The sequence below is a fragment of the Leuciscus leuciscus genome (genome assembly GCF_965113295.1).
Source record: "Leuciscus leuciscus genome assembly, chromosome: 24".
In the NCBI taxonomy this organism is placed as follows: domain Eukaryota; kingdom Metazoa; phylum Chordata; class Actinopteri; order Cypriniformes; family Leuciscidae; genus Leuciscus; species Leuciscus leuciscus.
Window position 1 is genome coordinate 5,595,324 of NC_138723.1, and position 20,508 is coordinate 5,615,831.

Sequence of the window (20,508 nt, forward strand, 5' to 3'; positions counted from 1 at the left end):
AATAAAAAAATAAAAATCACAAAAAATTCAGGTTCAGTTCACCTTCAATATTGTAGGCTACACAAACAGCACAAATGGCCCAAAATATCTTTTGAAATATAGAAATCTTCACAGTCTCTGTGTATTTCTAGGCTCTGTGTGTTTGTTTGTTTGTTTGTTTGGGTGAACCTTAAACCACCATTTTATTTCACAAATCAAATGAGACTTTCTGATGTCTTCCAGTGTGAGTCTGACACCTAGTGGGCTTTTCGTGATCTGAGCTTGTACAGTATTTCATCCTCATCGTCCGGAGACATGTGAAGTGTGAGTTAAGTGGATAGTATGACAGAGATCAACTTTTTATTGATATTTATTAGTAGTCTGGTGTAATGTTGTGTTATTTTTTATTTTTATACGCAAATGCCTGATGTTCATATTCCACACCCATCTTTGACCTTGTTCTGCTGCAAACACTAATGTGGTTTATATGATGGGTATGTTGCTGTTGGGTCAGTGTGTCACGTGTTCATCGTCTAACATCAGGTCACTACAGAGACAACACTCAAGAGAGCATCACACCCTCCTTCAACAGAGATGAGGCGGAAATATGCTGCATAACTGCTGAAAGTAGGAACATCTACTTTGAAATTAGTTTATTACTAGAATGTTCTTCACACAAATGCACCACAAGGTTTAAGAAATGTTTCTTGAGCATCAAATCATCATATCAGAATGATTTCTGAAGGATCATGTGACACTGAAGACTGGAGTAATGATGCTGAAAACTCAGCTTTGATCACAGGAATACATTACACTTTACAATATATTTACACGTACATAGAAAACAGTTATTTTAAATTGTGATAATATTTCACAACATTACTGTATTTTGATTAAATAAATGCAGCACTTCTTGTCCCAGTTCATGAGAATCAGGAGCGTGACGTTTGCCTTAATCATTATGGCTGTTTTGCTGTTGCCTGTGTTTTAAGTTTACAGTCTAAATACTAAGAAGAAAAAGAAAAGAAAGAAAAGAAAAGCAGATAAATACATACTTTCTCATGATTGATCCCTTTTATTCAGATTCATGCGTTGTTTTTTTATGAACACTTAATGTGGATAAGTTTCACAAAAAAGCAACTTTTTGAACAAAAAGCTGAGAAAATCATGTTTTAAGACTAAATCGTGCATACGCTTGTTTCTGCTTCTTCTTCACGTGTGCTTTGATCTGGAGATTCTGTACTCTTTCAGAAGATGACACACACACACACACACACACACACACACACACACACACACACACACACACACACACACACACACACACACACACACACACACACACACACTCCCCTCCTTCTCTCCACTCTCACAGGCATAAGTCTCCAAACTCACCGTATCACCTGTCCTCTTGATCCTCACTAATCTCCTTTGAGACATTTCTTCTTCAGATGTCCCGCACTCACTCATATCATCAACACCTCTCTTCACACTGGCATCTTTCACACAGCATTTAAGCTCGGGTAACCCCACTGCTTAAGAAACACACTCTAACCCAGCACAGATAGAAAATTTCAGATCGGTATCCCATCTTTCATTCATTGCTAAAACACTTGAACAAGTCGTGTTCAACCAAATCTCTGCCTTTCACACAGAACAACCACCAGTCTGGTTTCAGAGAGATCACTTAACTGAGACGGCCGTGCTCTCGGTTACTGAAGCTCTGAGATGGCAAGAGCAGCTTCCACATCTTCAGTACTCATCCTTCAGGATCTGTCTGCTGCTTTTGACACTGTTACCTAGCAGATCCTCCGGTCAATCCTAAAGATGAAGGGCATAAGTCTCAACATCTGGCTACTGGAGTGCCTCAGGGCTCAGTGCTGGGACCACTTCTCTTCTCCATCTACATGTCATCACTAGGATCTGTCACTCAGAAACATGGCTTTTCCTATCACTGCTACGCTAATGACACACAACTCTCATTCCAGCCGGATGATCCGACGGGAGCTGCTCGAATCTCAGCCTGCCCGACAGAAATTTCTGGCTGGATGAAGGACTAAACCTTCAACTAAACCTTGCGAAGACAGAGCAGCTTGTAATCCCGGCCAACCCAACAGTTCACCACAACTTCTCCATTCAGTTAGGTTCATCATCCACAACTTCTCCATTCAGTTAGGTTCATCATCCACAACTTCTCCATTCAGTTAGGTTCATCATCCATAACTCCATCCAGGACATTGGCGAATTCAAGGCACTGATGTTTTCCTACAGAACAACCACTGGCTCTGCACCCCTATATCTTAATTCATTATGTCAGATCTATGTGCCCCCCAGAAACTTGCGTTCTGCTAGTGAACGGCACCTTGTGGTGCCATCATCCCGAAAAGGCACGAAATCACTCTCACAGACCTTTCCCAGACTGTTCCCGGCTGGAGGAATGACCTGCCTATCTCATCCCGAGTCTTTCGCCATCTTCAAGAAACGGCTGAAGACGCATCTTTTTTGTCAACACTTGGTCCATTAACACTAACACTTTCTATTCTTTATCTATTTATATATAATAATAAAAAACCTTGCTATGTGTGCTGCGCTGGACTAACCGGGACTGGTCTCAGCACTTACATGTTGTTGTCCTATTGTTAGTTTAATTGATTCTATTGCTCTCCTCATTTGTGAGTCGCTTTGGATAAAAGCATCTGCTACATGATTAAATGTAAATGTAGCGCCCCCTACTGTACAACAGTGAAAACATGGGAAATTTCATCAATGGTGGGGAAAGAGTTAATGAGCGGATAGATGGTTTGGATAAATTGTTTAACTTTTGTCCACATTTAATATTAATAACACTATGCACCATGTTAAATGCAGACATTTTTTATAATACACATGATCACATTTACATTTCTCACTCCGTAAAAATGAGCAAAAAAAATTGGTGCAAGAAACATTGCATGTAAAAAATATTTATTTCAACAGGACACATCGGGTAATCAGTTGACACACAATGTAAAATAACATGGGTACCAAAAAAAAAAAAAAAAGAAAGAAAAGAAGTTTGACGTCTGATATTGATAAAGCTGAGCTTGTGTCCCTGATGCTGAAATCCATCCATGGTAAAAAAAAACAAAGGCAGAGAGTAGATTTATTGTCATGTATTGCATGTTGGTTGACAACACTTTGGCCACACTTTAAATAACATCGCAATAAAATAAAAACTAGATGGGCTTCTCAATGTCTTTATCATCCATCGGTATAATTTCAGTCCATCACACCTTCATGAGACATGAACACCACCAATATCTGCAAATCATTTGATAAACCATCTGAAATTCAGTGTACATTTAAAACAAATGCTTGTCTTTCCTCAACAAGGGCCCAAATGACTGAGAATACGAGCCAAAATGGCTGATGGCTGGAGCATTTGGCAAATATGTTAGATGTATTTTAAAGGTGTGGAAAGACCCGGGTCAGTTTAAAATCAAGCAGGAATCCAGTGAGTTTACGTGAAAACATCAGGCGGTTTGATGACTCTGGGGTTTTCCTCTACAAGCGCATCATCCACACTGAAGTCATTGCACTGACATGAGCTTTCTGAGCCAGCAAATAAGAAAACACAACAGGAGCAGAACAGGGACAATAATTTAAGGGAGAGTTATGGCAAACAGAGTGCAGATATATATACTGTATATATACACAAACATAAAGCACTTGATAAACGACAACAGTTAACAGGGACCGACACATTTAGCATTCAATGTCAAAACCTACATGGGAATTTACTTGCTTTTATCTCAAATACAAGAAAACTTGTGACTTTCTCAAAGCCAATATTTCAAGATTCTACATTTCATCTGGCAAATATATTCACAATGACACAGCAGGCCTTAAATTGCACAAAATACCAAACACTGAAAGGATTTGACCCTTTATGAGAAGTCATTAACCTAACAACACTGGGTCAGAAGCAATGGGATACCCAAATGCACAGTTTTAACTGTTAATGTGACGATACTCTAAGATAATTACGTTTTTTACAGAGTTTGCTTTTGTCATGACATTGGCAATACTGGCTTAATTAGGTTTCAGAAAACTTTAGCCAGTTTTATACGTACGGTTCACAACCGGCTGGACTGATTGGCTGAAATCATCTGGAAATTTAAAATCTGGAAATCTCGCTAAAACATGTCCAGGTCAAGTTTACATTCACCTCAAAATTAAAAGAATACATGACATTATTTTCATCATTTAAGCACACTTGAGCACAATTTATCCCATTATGGTAATGCGAAGTGAAAGGTGTGGAGGCGACTGGATTGTGTTATGAATGTGCACATTCACAGAGTCCTAAAAATGTACTTAAACGTTTTATGCAGAATATAATTTTGTCCTACTTTCTATTTGGGGACTTAAATTTAATAAGGACTTTTTCTTGATGGGTTTCATGAGATTCAAGACAACATTGGATCTGAAAACTGATAAACGCTGCATTCGGACGACACTTTCCAAGGCAGGACGTCCCAGTCCACTGATAGCATCACTCCTGTCTCCTGAGACGATCGGTTTATGAAGGCAGCATAGATGTATCCTTCATTACATTTGATATCCCACAATCCTGTGCTTTTTCCATTCTGTGACAGTTGAGCTAAAAAAAATAAAGATGGCGTCTAAAAAAAAGTTGCGTTTGGTGGTCAGTTTGTGTGTAAATGTACGTCTTTGACCAATGTTTTCCACTTCTGATGTCATTTCCAGTGAGAAATTACCATTATAGTTATTAAATATCTTTGTTTTCCCCAAAGCTCTCTATTTTTCTCTAGATCATTAAACGGTGACTTTGCAATATGAAGGCCTTTCAGTATATAAGGTACCAATGTGATATTTCTATAATACTTCGGTTGGATCAGGTGGACGATCTCTACAAGCAGCCGGTGATCACATCAAACATCTGTGTTTGCTCACGAAAATATTGCGTTCCCCCAAAAACTCACAAAAGCAGCTCAAATTTAGCTCAAATCTCATTTCATTCCCATCACCAGCTTTGGATCCAATGCAAAGTTACTTGGGAAAACGCAAAAGCATTGAAATAAAGTTTTTTTCCCCTCCCATTTGACATTTTTCCCATCACTCAGGGTTTCTTACACACAGATCCAATATCTTATTGTGCATCTCAAAGGTTTAATGATGATCTACTGTACCGTCTTCACACGGGCCGCTACGGCCGCTGATGTTTCCTGAGCGAGGTCAGCTTCACCTCATAGGTCTCGTTACCTTATCTACTGAAATGCCCCTGTAACTGTAGCTACACCAATAAAGAGCACTAGAACTAAAATAGCTTTTTATACATTTTATCTGAACAATATCTATAGCTCTATACATCAAGTTCGGGACGGTAACATGGACACAGCAGAAACGCCACTCATGTCTTCCAACATCAGTTATTATGAGAACAGAAAAAAAACAATGCAAACTGGAACATTGTAAACAGCAAAGTAACAATCACATTTCCTTACGAATGGCGTTTGTTGAGCTCGTGTTGAAGCACAAGCACTTCTTGACTCTGCGTGGCACTGGTCAGTTTGGCGGCGCACGACTGTCATACGAGCATCGCTGTCGGCTCCGCGCTGAGGGTTAATCCACACACAAACAGCAGTCTTTACACGAGCAAACAGAGCAGAACCGACCCAAACCAGCTGTTCTTACTGGTTCCAGACCCACAGATGTGTGTGATGAGAAAGCAGGGGTTTACAGCAGAGCGAGCGCAGAGGAAAGCAGGACTGGCACCGGTAGGCATGCGAGCGTCTGTGATGAGGCGTGACACTGAGGCGTGTGGCGTCGCTCTTCACCACTGGCCCTGTGTTTGCTGGGTGATGAGGTGAGGAGTCCCCGAGGACACATGGAGAGATGCTGGAGCAGGAATCACTCATCACTGACCCTGAGGAAGAAGATGTCACACACACATCTGCATCAGAGCATTACAGTGCACCGGGTTTATCTAGACAGAGCTGATGTGGTGTTCTGAGCTCTGACACTCCTTCTGTGGTGTTGTGTGAGTGTGTGGTTACGAGTCTGTGTGCGGTTACACTCTTCCGTCCGCGTGTGTGTGTTGTGTTCGCTCGTGTTTCTCATCGGCCACATGCTTTCATGTTCTCTGTGGACACACAGTCGGCTCTTCCTGAGCTCTTCGTGTCATGTTTTGTTTGAGCACTGGGGTTATAACTTTTTGACTATTTTTCAATTAAAAGATTTCCTGTCTCATAAATCGATGAACTTTTGCTTAAAAAAAATAAAAAAAGGTCACCCCAGATCAAAATTGGAACAACCATACAACAAACGTTACCGCTTATAAGTAGCACTCACTAAAACTTTCTAGAACAATCCAAATCTTGGCATATATATATGTAGGAGAGAGAGAGAGAGCGGGAGCTTTATGAGCAAACAACTACTTTTTAATATTTGTTTCAGTAGCAATATATAATATCGCACAATATAAGTGATGCTACCTTACAGAAGAACAAGGACCAATAATCTAGTGAGATTTCAGCAATCACATAGAAGAAGAGGAAGTGTGCCTTTAGTGCAGAAAATCTCACAACTATTGGACTACAGTTTCTTGGAGCAGAAATCAAAGGAAGAAAGGAGCGAATATTAGAAATTTCCATAAGTCACAAAATTAAAAGTTAAAATTTCCATAAAGCTCCCTCTCTCTCTCGCTCTGTCCCTCTCTCCTATACATATATAATCCAAGATTTGGATTGTTCTAGAACATTACAGAAAGTTCTAAACAGTCCTAGAAAGGTTTAGGAAGTGCTGCTTATAAGCAGTAACGTGTCTTATAATGGTTGTTCTATGTTTTATCTTTATCTTATAACCTTTATTTTTAAACTTAGAGGAATATGGGTGTTTTTCATCGGTTTGTTAAAGCTGCAGTCCGTAACTTTTTTTGTTTTCAAAATTAACAAAAAATGTATATAATGAGCGATCCATTTTCCAAACCGTGCTTTCACTACAGAATCACTACAGCACACCTATAATAAGTGTTTGTATCGGGATTATTTTAGACTGGTTCGGGTCGTACCGCTGAGGAGTGTCCAGGACCTGCGTGATCAGACATAAACACAGAGAAGGAGCTCCGGCCACAATGCTCTTCCACAAGACACATGCAGTTCTGTTTATTAACCACTAGAGCGCCAGAAGTTACGGACTGCAGCTTTAAGCAAAAGTGCATTGATTTGTGACATCATGGGCTGTTTTTGGTTCATTTTTCAGTTTAACAACAGAGTTCATTTGTAAGTGGAGCGAGTCCCATCTTCTCAGCGCCTCGGTCCGGTTGTCTGGTGGCACCAGGGTTCAGACGGCAGCGTTCACACTTATTCAAATGATCCACACTAACAGCAATCGCACCAGAGTTCATTTTAATCCAACCAAACACAAAAACACCCCATAATTATCTGCATCAAGGGGTTGTGAACTTAACATTAAATCAAATAGGCTATGATGTTCCTGTAGCCCACAAACAGTCCTAAGTAAAGAGTGTTTAACTCAAACTCACCCCTGCCAACAACACGCATTATCCTGCTTTAGTGTCCACCAGCTGCATCTGCACGTTCACAGACATGGCCTCTCCTTCATACCCTCCTTTAGACTGCATCTGGTTCTGGATCGAGTTCACCTAGACACAGGATTAAAGCAAAACCAACTCAGACTAGCTTAGAGACCATCATTATGACACCAGTGACGTCTAGGGCTCCAGAGTCCGGCACACTCATTGTCATTCGCTGATTTTCATGTGGATTACATGACGTAGGGAATGAAGGTATGCTCTGGATATAGCCTAGACCAGGGGTGTCCAATCCTGATATTGATATGCAGGTGCATTGATGCATCATCAAATTGAAGTAGAAACATAATTATATTATTAAAAAGCCCTGCATAATTTTTATATTTTTGTACAACTCCGTATTATTTGAGTGTTGATTATTAAATAGACTAAATGATTGATTATTAACTAAACTGGAATTGTGGGGTTTTGGCCAGGAGCATCCTGCATTTTCCTTTCAGTGCATCATTAGTAAATGTACTGTAATGTGTTTACATTTTTTTACAGTTCATTCCTAAACAATGTGCTTTATGTGAGAACAAATTAACTGGTTTCAAGTCAGTGATATTATTTAATCTGCATAACAAATTACATTAAAGAAATTAAAGAAGTAATTTTTGTGGGTTATATAAAGTTGAAGTAATTTTTGAGAGTTAGATAAAGTATAAAGTATAAATACAGTAGATCTTGAAACCATTTTTTGGTCAGTGTATGTTTAGTGTGCCAGGATGTTTACAGTCCCCATTATTATACTCAGTGTTTTCCCCTCAGAAAGCTTGATACACTGAGATCTACTGTACTGTCAGTCAGAAATGGAAATCTGAATTACAGTAAGATGATGTTGTCTCTGTACTTACAGAGTTCATGCCACTGAAGATATCTCCAGATCCTACGTGGGCCGTGTGGACAAAATTGGTTGGTTCGCCGATCATACTCCGATCTATACGTCTCCGCCTCTTCTGCAGAGTGAAAAACAAACAATTCAAGATTACATTCACCATGTTTGATGTGCTCGATGTGTGTGTGTGTTGCTCAATAAAATCCTAAATTAATCTGTTCATCATATAAACTGTTAGATTCATATGGATTACATTATAATTTTAATTATAACATTTTATACATATATACTTCAGCCAGTCTGTCACCATAGTGGTGTCCGAAACCATAGTGGACATTATTGAGTGCACTCATTCAATCCCACAATGCACTGCAATAACGAGTGTACAGCAGATGTAAGTTCAACGGCTGTCCGAATTCACTCTCTCGTTTTCATTCACTCCTTCAAGTGAACAGTATTAGTGGACTATCGTAGGGAATAGTGAATGAGGGTGATTTCAGATTCAGCCACTGTCTTGTTTTGACTATCTTATTAAAAAAAGCTTGGGACACGCCCCCCCCGTATTCTCCGTCCATGTCTATAGTGTCTTCATGAACTTTTTGAAGCTTGAAAGTTTTGGTGACATGGACTTTCATCGGAGGGAAATAAATCTCTAAGATTTAATCAAAGTATCTTAATTTGTGTTTTGAATATCAACGAAATTTTTTAGATTTGGAACAATTTTTTTTTTTTTTAACCCTTTAAGAACATGAAATGCTGTTTGCAACACATTTTACTTCTGTAATCTGACATATTTCAGACTGAGACTGGATATTCAACAAATGCTAGTGCATATATACTTTTCTTTCAAAGTAGATCAAAATTGATATCACGTAAAAAGCTCAAAATGAAGTGAGAGTTGAGTCTCCTGTATGTGTTTGGTGTGTAGTCTGGGACTGATATAGATCCTCGTGTATGAAGGATTCAGCGCTCATCACAGGACAGATGACAGCTCGTAATTAGGACACATAATCTTTGCTCCGGGGGTAATGTGACCTAATTTAATAAGCACCCATCTTCTTAAATTACACACTGATTTAAGATTAACCGCCCTTATATATTAAGTTCAGCAGAAAACTTTTGCACTAATGCTGTTTATCATTTGTGTAAAGCAATACTGAGAAGAACTACACTACAGTAAAACACAGAGTGGCCCCAACAAGTACATAAACATGCCATCAGGAGGGGTTATGACTCCACCTATCTACGTATTAATCATGTGAATATTACTATTAGGAAAGGCAATAGAGAACTTAAACTGAATCCAAGAGAGATGTTTTGGATTTAAGGCTAATATCCAGGATTGAACGAGGACTTGGATTTAATTTTTGATCCGTTTTTTTGCCATTGATATTTGAAGTAGTGTTTTGAGTATGGAAATAAAAAGTATTGGTGAATGTTAAATGCTGTAAAGATATGTTGGTCACATGACATAACTAATCAGATGACTTCATGAATGATCCTGCTTTCACCTGTTGCTGGGTTTGTGTTGCTCTCCCTGAGGAAGGCATCGGCCGAAACGCGTTAGAGAGTTTGTTAAGTTTTTGCATGTGGCCATCTGATGATAATAAAGGCCTTTAAATTTGAAAAAGTGCCACGGTCATCCTAAAGTTTTCTTTAGGGGCTTTTGCACCGGAGGAACCTTCTCATTGTTCCTAGAACTATTGGCGGAAGTACCCGTTTTTAGGCGTGTTTGCAGGAAATAGGAACGATTTTAGTTCTAGGAACTTCTTTTGGAGGAACTAATTTACTGCTCCTTCAGAGTCGGGTCTGAACCAGCATTATAGGAAATACCAGTGACGTTAGTAAACGCTGATTGGCCGAACGCACGCAAAACACAAGCACCCGCCATTTAAAAAAAAAAGCTGTGTAAACAGCCTTATATATTTACTCCAGAAACTAACTCTACGAACATGGAAAACAGTGATAGATGGAGCTCTCTAAACCTTTACACTGAGGAGAAAACCCAACGCAACTTTGAGGATCCAAGAGAAATATGATTATGTATTTCTGCTCAGCAACACTGGACACACGGCAAACGCTAAAACCTTTTCATATACTGTATACTTTCTATGTATAATGTATATCCCTATGTATATCCAAAGTAAGTCGCTTTGGATAAAAGCGTCTGCTAAATGATTAAATGTAAATGTTAAATGTTAAATGTATAACAGTTCTATCCAATAACGCATTAGACAGGACTGTGGGACAGATCGTAAACTAATGAACACGGAGAATGTGAGCGCTGTGAGCTCAAGCTCAGGTGTTATCAGCGCTGTCAAAATAAAAGTCACAACAACAAGCGCTGCCACTGCTACTGGCGGTGCGAATGCAACCAGGAAAATTATCCTAAGGGAACCATGGTGGCTAGTTCCTAGAATTACCCAGTGCAAAAGCCCGTTTTGACGGCCCCAACAAGTACTGGACGATTAAGTCAAACTTAAAAATGTGTCACTGTCATTGCATTAGATAATATATCAAAGTGGTATCCGTCACAGAACAGATGATGGTCAGAGACTATATTTTGGGCATAACCATATGTCTAGGCTACCATTATAGAACGGTTTTATCATCTCAAACCTAAAACGTCTTTTATGTGTGTGTGTTTCTTGTTGCTTGATAAGTGTGTTTGTGCTATTTTATATAAAAATGCCATTGGTTTTGTTAATTTATCTACTACAATGACATTCATTAATTTGTAAGTGTTGTTTAAATTCTAACACAAGTCTCAGACATTCCTTGTGTGCTTTAGTCTTAAAAGGCCAAAGGTGGCAAATCTCTCCGCTTGTACCGACACAGAGCTTCAGTCAAACATATCGACTGTTTAAGAGTTCAGAAAACACGTCACCAAACTATAAATGACTCCTTAGACGGTTACATTTTCAGTTACAGTAGATTCTTATTGACCTTCATTTACTGACACTGCCCTCCTTACTACATTTCATGCTGGTCAGCCTTTATTCACTGACGTGCAACAATACAAACGCCTTGAATAACAACATCCACACATTCCTTAAGAGGGTCAAAGAGGGGCGTCAACGAATCATTAACACTGGCTTCAATCAGGACGTTCGTGGTGTTGATACGCATATCAATGTATTGATTGATCAACTTTTTGACAAACACAAGCGATTAATCATTTACAACTTTTTTCTAATGCTTATATTAAGAAAACGAATGAATCGATATGTAGCCTTTAGCTCACTAGCTCAGATCTTCAAACAACAACTGACTACACAAGCATTACCAGTAAACTCATGCTATGGATCAATCGAATAAACATAAATGCCAAAACGTCTGCAAACTGTACCGAGGCCAACAATGTGAAAGTAGATTTCCTCACGCTGATCTCATCATCCTGCTTTGGTCATGTGACGTCACAGCATGCCTGCTGGGGCTGAAGTGTTTTTGTTGTTATAAATCTTGTCTGCTTTATTAACTGAGCAGAGACGAATTCTGACATAATGTGTTGTGACACCTGACGTCTCACAGGGTGTGTGATGATTGAAAATGGCTGGAGCAAAAACATTCACATCCACATAGTAGAGCTGAGACTCAAGCCAAGGATAAGAGACTCATCAAACACACACACACACACACACACACACACACACACACACACACACACACACAGGGATGCACAATATTGAAGAAATGCGATATGCGACAACTCTTTAAATAATGCCATATTCGATATGCGATTTGATCATGCTTCAAATGTGTAAAATAAACGTACATTATATTTAAATATATTTAAAACTTAAATGTGACCCTGGATCACGTCACCAGTCACGAGTCGCACGGGTATATTTGTGGCAATAGCCAACAATACATTGTATGAGTCAAAATTATCGATTTTTCTTTTATGGCAAAAATCATTAGGATATTAAGTAAAGATCATGTTCCATGAAGATATTTTGTAAATTTCCTACCGTAAATATATAAAACATGTATTTGTGTGAGTGACTGCAGCACAATCGTGAACATAAATGAACAACTTTAAAGGAGATTTTCTCAATGTTTCGATTTTTTTGCACCCTCAGATTCCAGATCTTCAAATAGTTGTATCTCGACCAAATATTGTCCTATCCTAACAAACCATACATCAATGGAAAGCTTATTTATTCAGCTTTCAGATGATTTATAAATCTCAATGTCAAAATTGTGACCCATGTGACTGGTTTTGTGGTCCAGGGTCACAAATGATTTAACCAACTTACATGTTTCAAATTCTTTTTGTGAGAATAAAGTATCCCTGCAACTTCTGAAAGTGAACCGTCAGGAGTCAAGTTTGATTCCTCAGCTCTTCTCCCTCTCCTTCACGTGCGCTCTCGCTCTCGCAATTGAATAATCAAATGTAAAAAATAAAGCACTGCTTACTGTATGTATTAAATGTATACTGTTTCTTATTAAAGCTACAAAAGTTATTCAGTCAAGAGTAGTGAGTGATTTTCTCTGTCTTTTGTTGCTTGATTAACATTAAAGGGGTGGTCTAATGCCCTTTTCACAAGATGTCAAATAAGTCTTTGATGTCCCCAGAGTGTGTATGTGAAGTTTTAGCTCAAAATACCCAACAGATATTTGTATATAGCATGTTAAAATTGTCACTTTTTGAGGGTTAGCAAAAACGCACCGTTTTTGTGTCTGTCCCTTTAAATGCAAATGAGCTGCTGCTCCCGGCACAGGGGGCGGAGCTTCAACAGCTTGTGTCCTTTTACCTCACACAGGCATGCACTGAAAATGTCAAAAACTTTTAGCCTTTTATGTTCAAACCGGAGTCTGACAGTGATGGAGAGACTCAAGAAGAAGTGACAACATGTAGAAAGCAACAGGGCATTTCTGAATGGTTAGTTGGAGAATTTATGCAGCTGATGTTGAGTTAAATATCTTCTAGTCATTGATACCCCTTTTCCACCAAGGCAGTGCTGGTGCCGGTTCGGAGCCGGTGCCTACTCGCGAACCAGTTCTTTGTGTTTCGACAGCCAAAGAACTGGTTCTCGGCCAGGAAAATTGGTTCCAAAGCGGCACCAACTCTTTGCTGGACAAGAACCGTTCTTTAACCACGTCATGCTGGAGGCGGGGTTATTGTCGAACTTCTTCTCGAACGTAACCTCCGTCCGAACAGCACAAATGTGTTCTAAACGTCTTCTTCTGACCCCAATATAGGATCGCAAAGCAAGGAGAAACATTTGCAGAAAGACGATGTATTCCGCCATTGTAATTGTTATGTTTGAATTTGGCGCAAGTGTTTCTAGGAAAGTTAAAGGGGGTCGCACACCGGACGCAGAGCTCAGCTCAGCGCCGCGCCGCGTCTTTTAAATTCGAACGCATTATTCTCTAGAAGTGTACACACACCGGCGGTGCCTTTCGGCGTCTGTCCGCGGCGCCCAGCAACGGCTCAGGACCGTGTTCAAAATCCTGCCGCACAACAGAGCGCCATTTAACCGACGTTACATAGTTTTATATTAAATTTGCATGTGTCTCATATCGTAGTTAATGTATACTGACTTCACCCTGTGCTGCAAGTTTTATATTCATTTACAGAAATCAGAAAATTGCTGATGTTATTGGATTTGCAGGTGGTGTACACCCCCTTAAGACGTAGCCTATGGCAACGTACACAGTGATGACGCCGTTCGCTGGGCTCTCTAGTCAGTGGAAAAACAAACAGGTTCTGAGAAGGTTCGCAAGTTGAACCAACTTTGAACCAGCACCAGTTCCGAACCAGTTATTTTTTGGTGGAAAAGGGGCATGATTAGCATATTCTGTCATGATAATCTATAAATCGAGTTCCCAGGGGGCGGGGTTTATGTAAATTTTAGGGTTAGTGATGTCACTAACCCAGGAGGAATGTCGTCTAGTCCCTACCAGCCGTTTGTTGTAGTCCTTAAAAAACGATTTCTTTAAAAGAAAATATCTCCCTTTGCTGTGAACTTTGAGCATTGTAACTTTGCAGATGTTGTTTATGCTCAAACAGCAACATTACACACTAACTAAAGTAAGAAAAGTGAAATCATAATCAACCACCCCTTTAATCACACAGACATCAGCAGGTTTATTAGGCTGCTGTCACTTTAAGATCTGCATGGATTCAATATACTGTCCTTTTAAGACATAACTGACGTGTAGAAACGAACAGAACTGTTTACATGACTACTCGTCAGGACGGGTATTTTGATGTCATAAGCTGTGGAAGAGAACTGAACTGAATTCAGGATCACGACTGTCTGAGAGGCGGCTTTCAGTGAGGCAAGTACTTCACTTATTGCGCCTGTTACGATATTATGTGACACCAAGCTGTGCGACTTTGGTGTTTCTAGTTTTTTTTGTATTGTTTCTGCCGCTGTCCGTTTTTTTTTACTTTCTCTTTCGCAGGTGATGTGCTGATCGGTCGCCTGATTGGCTGTCAACCGTCTGAAAGGAGGGTTTTGGCGTGCTGACGTCTGCAAGCGAGATCCAGTCATATGGTTACCGGAAACCCGGGAACTATAAAAGGAGTCACGAACGCACTAGACGGCGGCGGCCTTTTTGTTTGTGAACTTGACTTTGTGCGCTCTGCATTTTTTCTGTTAAGCTTGATTTGGTTTTGCTTGTTTTCAATTTTGTCCTATTCTTCTTATCTAAATGTTTGAGAGCGGTAACGCTGTGTTTTTGGAATGATAAAGGAAAAGGGACAGGTAAGAGATGTCACGTGACGTACATTGCTCTTAGGTTTATTCTCTGTTTAAATACACTAGGTTAAGGGGCATGTGCCATTCGTTGTACTTTTGTTTTGATAGTTAGAGTAGGGAAGGATACGACGTCTCGGACGTCGAAGACTTTTCCTTTCTACATTTCTTCTTTTGTATTAGTTAGGTTAGTCTAAAACGGCATAGAAAGATTATTTTGTTTTATTCATTTCTTTGAGCACTGTCCAGTTATTCCCTTTTTCCCCTCCCAGGTCTGGGATAATAATATAATTTGCAGGTTTGTTTGATTTACTTTTGGTTGTAAATAACTTTAATTGTTTCTTTATTTTTCTATATATATATAGATATATCCTTTGACCAGTTGCACATAATAAATGTGTTCAAACGCTCTGGTGCTTCCTGGTTTCACTCATTTTCCAGTGTTCCAATAGTAAATATTGACATAATGTTCCCCTTCTACTTTCCTAGACTTTTAAAACCATGAAGGGTCGTAACAGCGCCTAATAATAACATTAAGCATGTAACACTATGTAACAGTCATGTGTCCAGTCTACTCTCTGCTGTCTGTAGCAACCTAAAACATGGACTTTTTGTAAGTTATCTCAGTTATCGTAAGCTGTTGTGGTATTTCGATATATCGTGCAGCCGAATGCTTTATATATGAGCATACTTCTCACGAGTGCTAAAATATGTGCTTTTATAACGATGCACTTGAACACAGGAGTCTTTCTGCAGACTTCGGTTTGAGACTTACTCTTAAAGAAGACAAAGCATGTTCAAACTGCAAACTTTCCTTCCCTGTCTACTCATAATGTCCACTGAAACAAAACAGCTCTACACACGACTCTACCAGCAGGGGCTGGAACTATAACTGTAAACAAATCACACCAATAGAGAGCCTAAGTCCTTATTTCGGAAAAAATATGTATGGTAGTCAATGGCGAAAGACAACTTATCTTTTTATTCCGTCTGAACTGTGCCCTGAATTACACATTTGATGTTCGTCAATTTAAAAGATAATTATGAAAGTCAAGAAAGTTGAAGTTTGTCATAAAACAGAAGAGTAACATTTAGTTTTATGTGAAAATCGCTCAATGAACTACATCTCTCGTCTCGCACTATGTCCGTATGTGTGCAGTCTGGTACAAAACACTCAGGCATGACGGCGTAACGTTGCGATTATAACGTAAGACTATAGAAACAATGGCAGACGTTAGCTTCAGTAAAGTTAGCTTCATTCATTGAGAGAAAAGGTATGACATCACATGTGCGCCTTTTGGGTTTGTAGTCTTTGTAATTACGCATTTTCACAGTCTTATACCTCAACAGTTTTACATCAAACTGCGACTTTCTTGACTTTAAAATGTATCTTTTAAATTGACAAACATCATATGTGTAATTCAGGGCACAATTCAAACGAGATCGAAATATTTGTTGTCTCTCGCCATTGACTACCATACAATATTTTTCCGAAATAAGGTCCCATGGTGGTCCACCGGAAGGGGAGGGACTTAGGCTCTCTATTGACTTCGCAGGGAGTTTGATTGACAGGTGATCTGACCAATCATAATCCGCCATCCGCCGAATCCGCCATTTTTGTCCGACAAAGCAGTCAGGAGAGTTAGTTAGTAGATTAACGTTGGAGGGTGTGTACTGACGTCTTTCCGCGGTTAAAACAACATTCCTTCTGATGTTCATTCATGTTTATTTGATGCTATAAATTAACTAGAAGGAAGAGATGATCAGTTCACGAGCAGCTTTAACTGAGGCTTTACAGGATCTGTCAGACACATTAAAGAGCCACAAAACGCTATTTATTGTTTAAATTTCTTTAAAAAAATGACCAAATTTGAAAGGTGAGACTTTGTTTCATATCAAAGGTAAGCTGGTCTGTCCTGTGTGTCAGTGTGTTGTCAGTGTCCTTTCTGCTCCGCCATGTATATTTCACTGTGTGAGAACATGATGTGTGGCGTGAGAGAGGCGTGGCTTGTCGGACATAGCAACAGTAACTAAAGGGGGCGGGTCTTTGCCAACGGTCAATTAAGCACAATTAATTAATTAATTATAAAAAAAAATGTTTTCTAATATCTACTTATATATCCAAAATATATCTTTAAAAATATTTTGAATTTACTGAAAATCTATTTTAAGATTGGAAATGTATTTTCTTGCCCCTTGAAGTACGTTTTGTAACATATTTTAGCATTTAAAGATTTAAACAAAATCTATATTTTCAGTTTGAATTTTTTTTCCTTAAGCCACAGTGGAATGGTCATATAATAGCCACAACATATAATATGGTCTAATTTTTTTTTTTTTTTTTCTGTTTTGAAAGAAGTCTCTTCTCACCAAGGCTTGCATTTATTTGATCAAAAATACAGTAAAAACTGTAATATTGTGAAATATTATTACAGTTCAAAAGTTTTGATCCTTGAGAATGACACTGAAGACTGGAGGAATGACACTGAAGACTGGAGTAATGATGCTGAAGACTGGAGTAATGATGCTGAAAATTCAACTTTGAATAAATTACAGTTTACAATATATAATCACATAGAAAACAATATTTTAAATTGTAATAATATTTCAAAATATTGTATTTTTGATTAAATAAATGCAGCCTTGGTGAGCAGAAGAGACTTAATTATTCCAAACTTGGTAATGTATTTTTAGCATATTTAAAATAAATTTTGTCCAGAGAGAAAGGAAATAGGGACCCACTTTATATTAGGTATTTTTAAGTACTTACACAGAACATTTGATACAATATACTTTGCATACATGTTGTTACATTGTACTTTCCTTTAAATAACTGCACGCAATTACACAGTGTTCCCCAACCTAAAACCTCCGGCTAACCCTAACCGTATCACAACCTAGTAGATAACAGTTAAAGAAACCTAATATAAAGTGGGACCGAAAATGGTCATGAAAGAACAATATGAATGTTTATAGTGGAAGAAACCTTGACTAACATTATAAGTGCACTTGACGGATAATAAAAAAGCGAGAGAACTGGTAACTGGACTCGACAGGGGAACAGAAACTAGAAAGAACAGGTGATTACAGAAAACAGAATGATTTGTTCCTGGATTGTGTGTTTTGGAGGCTGGAGGTGATGCTTGTTCCTCTTACCGGCTGCGGCTGCTCGGCGATACAGCAGTTGAAGCACAACCAGAATTCACTCATGACTGGCAGACGGTGCTAAAGTGCCGCTGTGCCCGTGGGCCGGAGGGGCTCTGGGGTCCTGGACCGGGTCCCACGCCTCAGAGGTCCAGTCTGGGGTGATGGAGGAGTTCTTCAGGGTCCTGGGACAGGGGGAGCAGAAGATCCACACGACTCAGGCCACCTCGCACACACTCAGACCTGCGGGACACAAGCATCTGCCAGATCATTTACACCGTCACACCATTTGCTCATGTTAATATGACATTCAAAGAAACAAATGGAGCTGCACAATTAATTGACATAAAACTGAAATAGCAATAGATCAAAAGCTGTGGCTTAACTGAAGTACATAGTCTGTTGTGTCAGGCGTTTCAGAGCGAAGTTGTGTTCTTGTTCACGCGTGAAGCTCATAAGAGCATGTTTTCAGAGTGGCTCGTTCAGGGTAAAGGCCCCCGATATACACAACAATGAACTAGTGTGATGTAATTTTGAACAAAATCAGGCCAAAAGGACGTTTGTTTGGAGTTTCGTAACAGCTTGATGGAGCGAAACGTTCTGGGAAAGTTCGCTGTGGCTGTTAAACGCCTTCGAACTGCCATTGGTCCGTGGCGATGATGTAATAGGTGGGTGTGGCTCTGAGGCTCCGCCCTCTGTGATGTAGAAATCTTCTCTGGGTAGTTTCTTCCGTTCAGTCCCTCGAGGTCAGACGAGAGTAAAAACATGAACACACTGGAGAAAGTTCTAATTCTAATTGAAAGCGGCATTTAAAGCTTCATGCTTCAAAGCAATGTCGTATAAAGTGCTACGTGAATAAATATGAGTATATCGGGGCCTTAAATGCTGCATTCACATTTGCATAATTGCAATTGACGGACTTTTACAGCATCTTCCCAGTATTCTGCTAAACCAAAAGTTTGAGGGTTTGAATGGTTGAAAGCAAATAATATTTTTCATCATAAATATTGGTATTGTAACTTGTAGAGTTAGTTGGTTCTTGTAAAGGGTAAACACACGAGTGAAGAACATCCTTATGTCTGGATGAAAGTCCTGCAGTATATATTTTTTTTTATTAAAAACAATCCAAATAAAACCCTTGCTAAAACAAGATTAGATGTTTTATCTGCACGTCATGTGACCATTAACCGAGATCAAGTAACCGACACGAGTGTGAACACGCGAATGTGTCATTAAACTATTGAACTGTTAATTTAAAATCTATTCAAGTAAATATTTCACATCTAAACGGTTTGGGAAGCCCTGATTTACTCAATTAGTTCATGAGGGTTGGGGATGATTGCATTAACCTTTTAAATGCTTATTTGTGTAAATCCGGACCGCTTTCTCAAGCCAAAGCAGATGCGGGGACAAAATACTGTGTAACAAGGCCAAAGAGCTGATTCTTGACAGCATGTCGACAGACAACAGGGAAGAAAGGTTTGTGGTTGTGTTTGCACAGAAGGGAAGTATAGTCTCTCATGGACAAACATGACTTGAATAGAAACAATAAATATGTGACTGGAACGAATGCTTTTTATTTGTGTGTGTGTGTGTGTGTGTGTGTGTGTGTGTGCAGTATTCTCTTGAATCTCGCAAAGTTGTACACTATGTATAAATATGTATTTGTACCTCTCCAATACACAATGAACATTTGATATTCTTTGATAGGGCTTAATGTCTGACGACTGAAGAAAACAACATGAATTTGAGTAAACAATGATTTCCAAACATTTTAATGTTTCGATGAAATATTCGTTTTAGAGTTTGGAATATTTATCTTTGTTCATTTTGCTGAAAGTTTAGCATAATTCCTACTCACAATATAATCCTGATCACAACCAGACATTGCCAGAGAAAACTCTGAAAATCTGGAATTAGTAGCTTTTTAGACCTTCTGGATAATGAAGGACAGCGTGTCCTGAGGGACTGTAAGCGGCTTGTTCTAGATGATGAATTAAAGCTGAAGCTAACAGTTGCTCAGCCACACCTGAAGGAAAGAGGGCCGTGTGAGCTGGGAACCTCAGCTGGTGGTGTGTTGCAGTCATTAGTGTCCAGAGTCCACGTCTGCGGTCATTAATCTGCCTCACAGCACTCAGAAGACACTGGGGCCACGTTCCTAAACTCAACTCTTCACATATTTTAGCTTCTGTGCTCAGATTATTATAACTAGGTGCGTTTCCATTACAGATTTGCGCAAAACTTTT

General features: G+C 39.2%; 1 protein-coding gene and 1 long non-coding RNA gene across 4 annotated transcripts in view; one reads left to right on the forward strand and one right to left on the reverse strand.

Moving 5' to 3' along the window:
* Nucleotides 1–149: 149 nt before the first annotated feature.
* Nucleotides 150–3,029, forward strand: LOC309488627. Its single transcript, XR_014202221.1, has 2 exons — nucleotides 150–2,123; nucleotides 2,188–3,029. It is a non-coding gene; the product is annotated as an uncharacterized lncRNA (long non-coding RNA).
* cdc42se2 (CDC42 small effector 2) overlaps nucleotides 2,927–20,508 on the reverse strand; it is a 40,343-nt gene continuing 22,761 nt past the window's right edge. For all 3 annotated transcript variants that reach the window (XM_082156884.1, XM_082156885.1, XM_082156886.1), the window contains exons 2-5: nucleotides 18,275–18,505; nucleotides 8,431–8,532; nucleotides 7,526–7,645; nucleotides 2,927–5,908 (exon numbers count right to left, since the gene is read on the reverse strand). In XM_082156884.1, the coding sequence (XP_082013010.1) occupies nucleotides 7,544–7,645; nucleotides 8,431–8,532; nucleotides 18,275–18,328 (258 nt within the window). In that variant the 5' untranslated portion in view covers nucleotides 18,329–18,505 and the 3' untranslated portion in view covers nucleotides 2,927–5,908; nucleotides 7,526–7,543. The remainder of the gene's footprint in view (nucleotides 5,909–7,525; nucleotides 7,646–8,430; nucleotides 8,533–18,274; nucleotides 18,506–20,508) is intronic.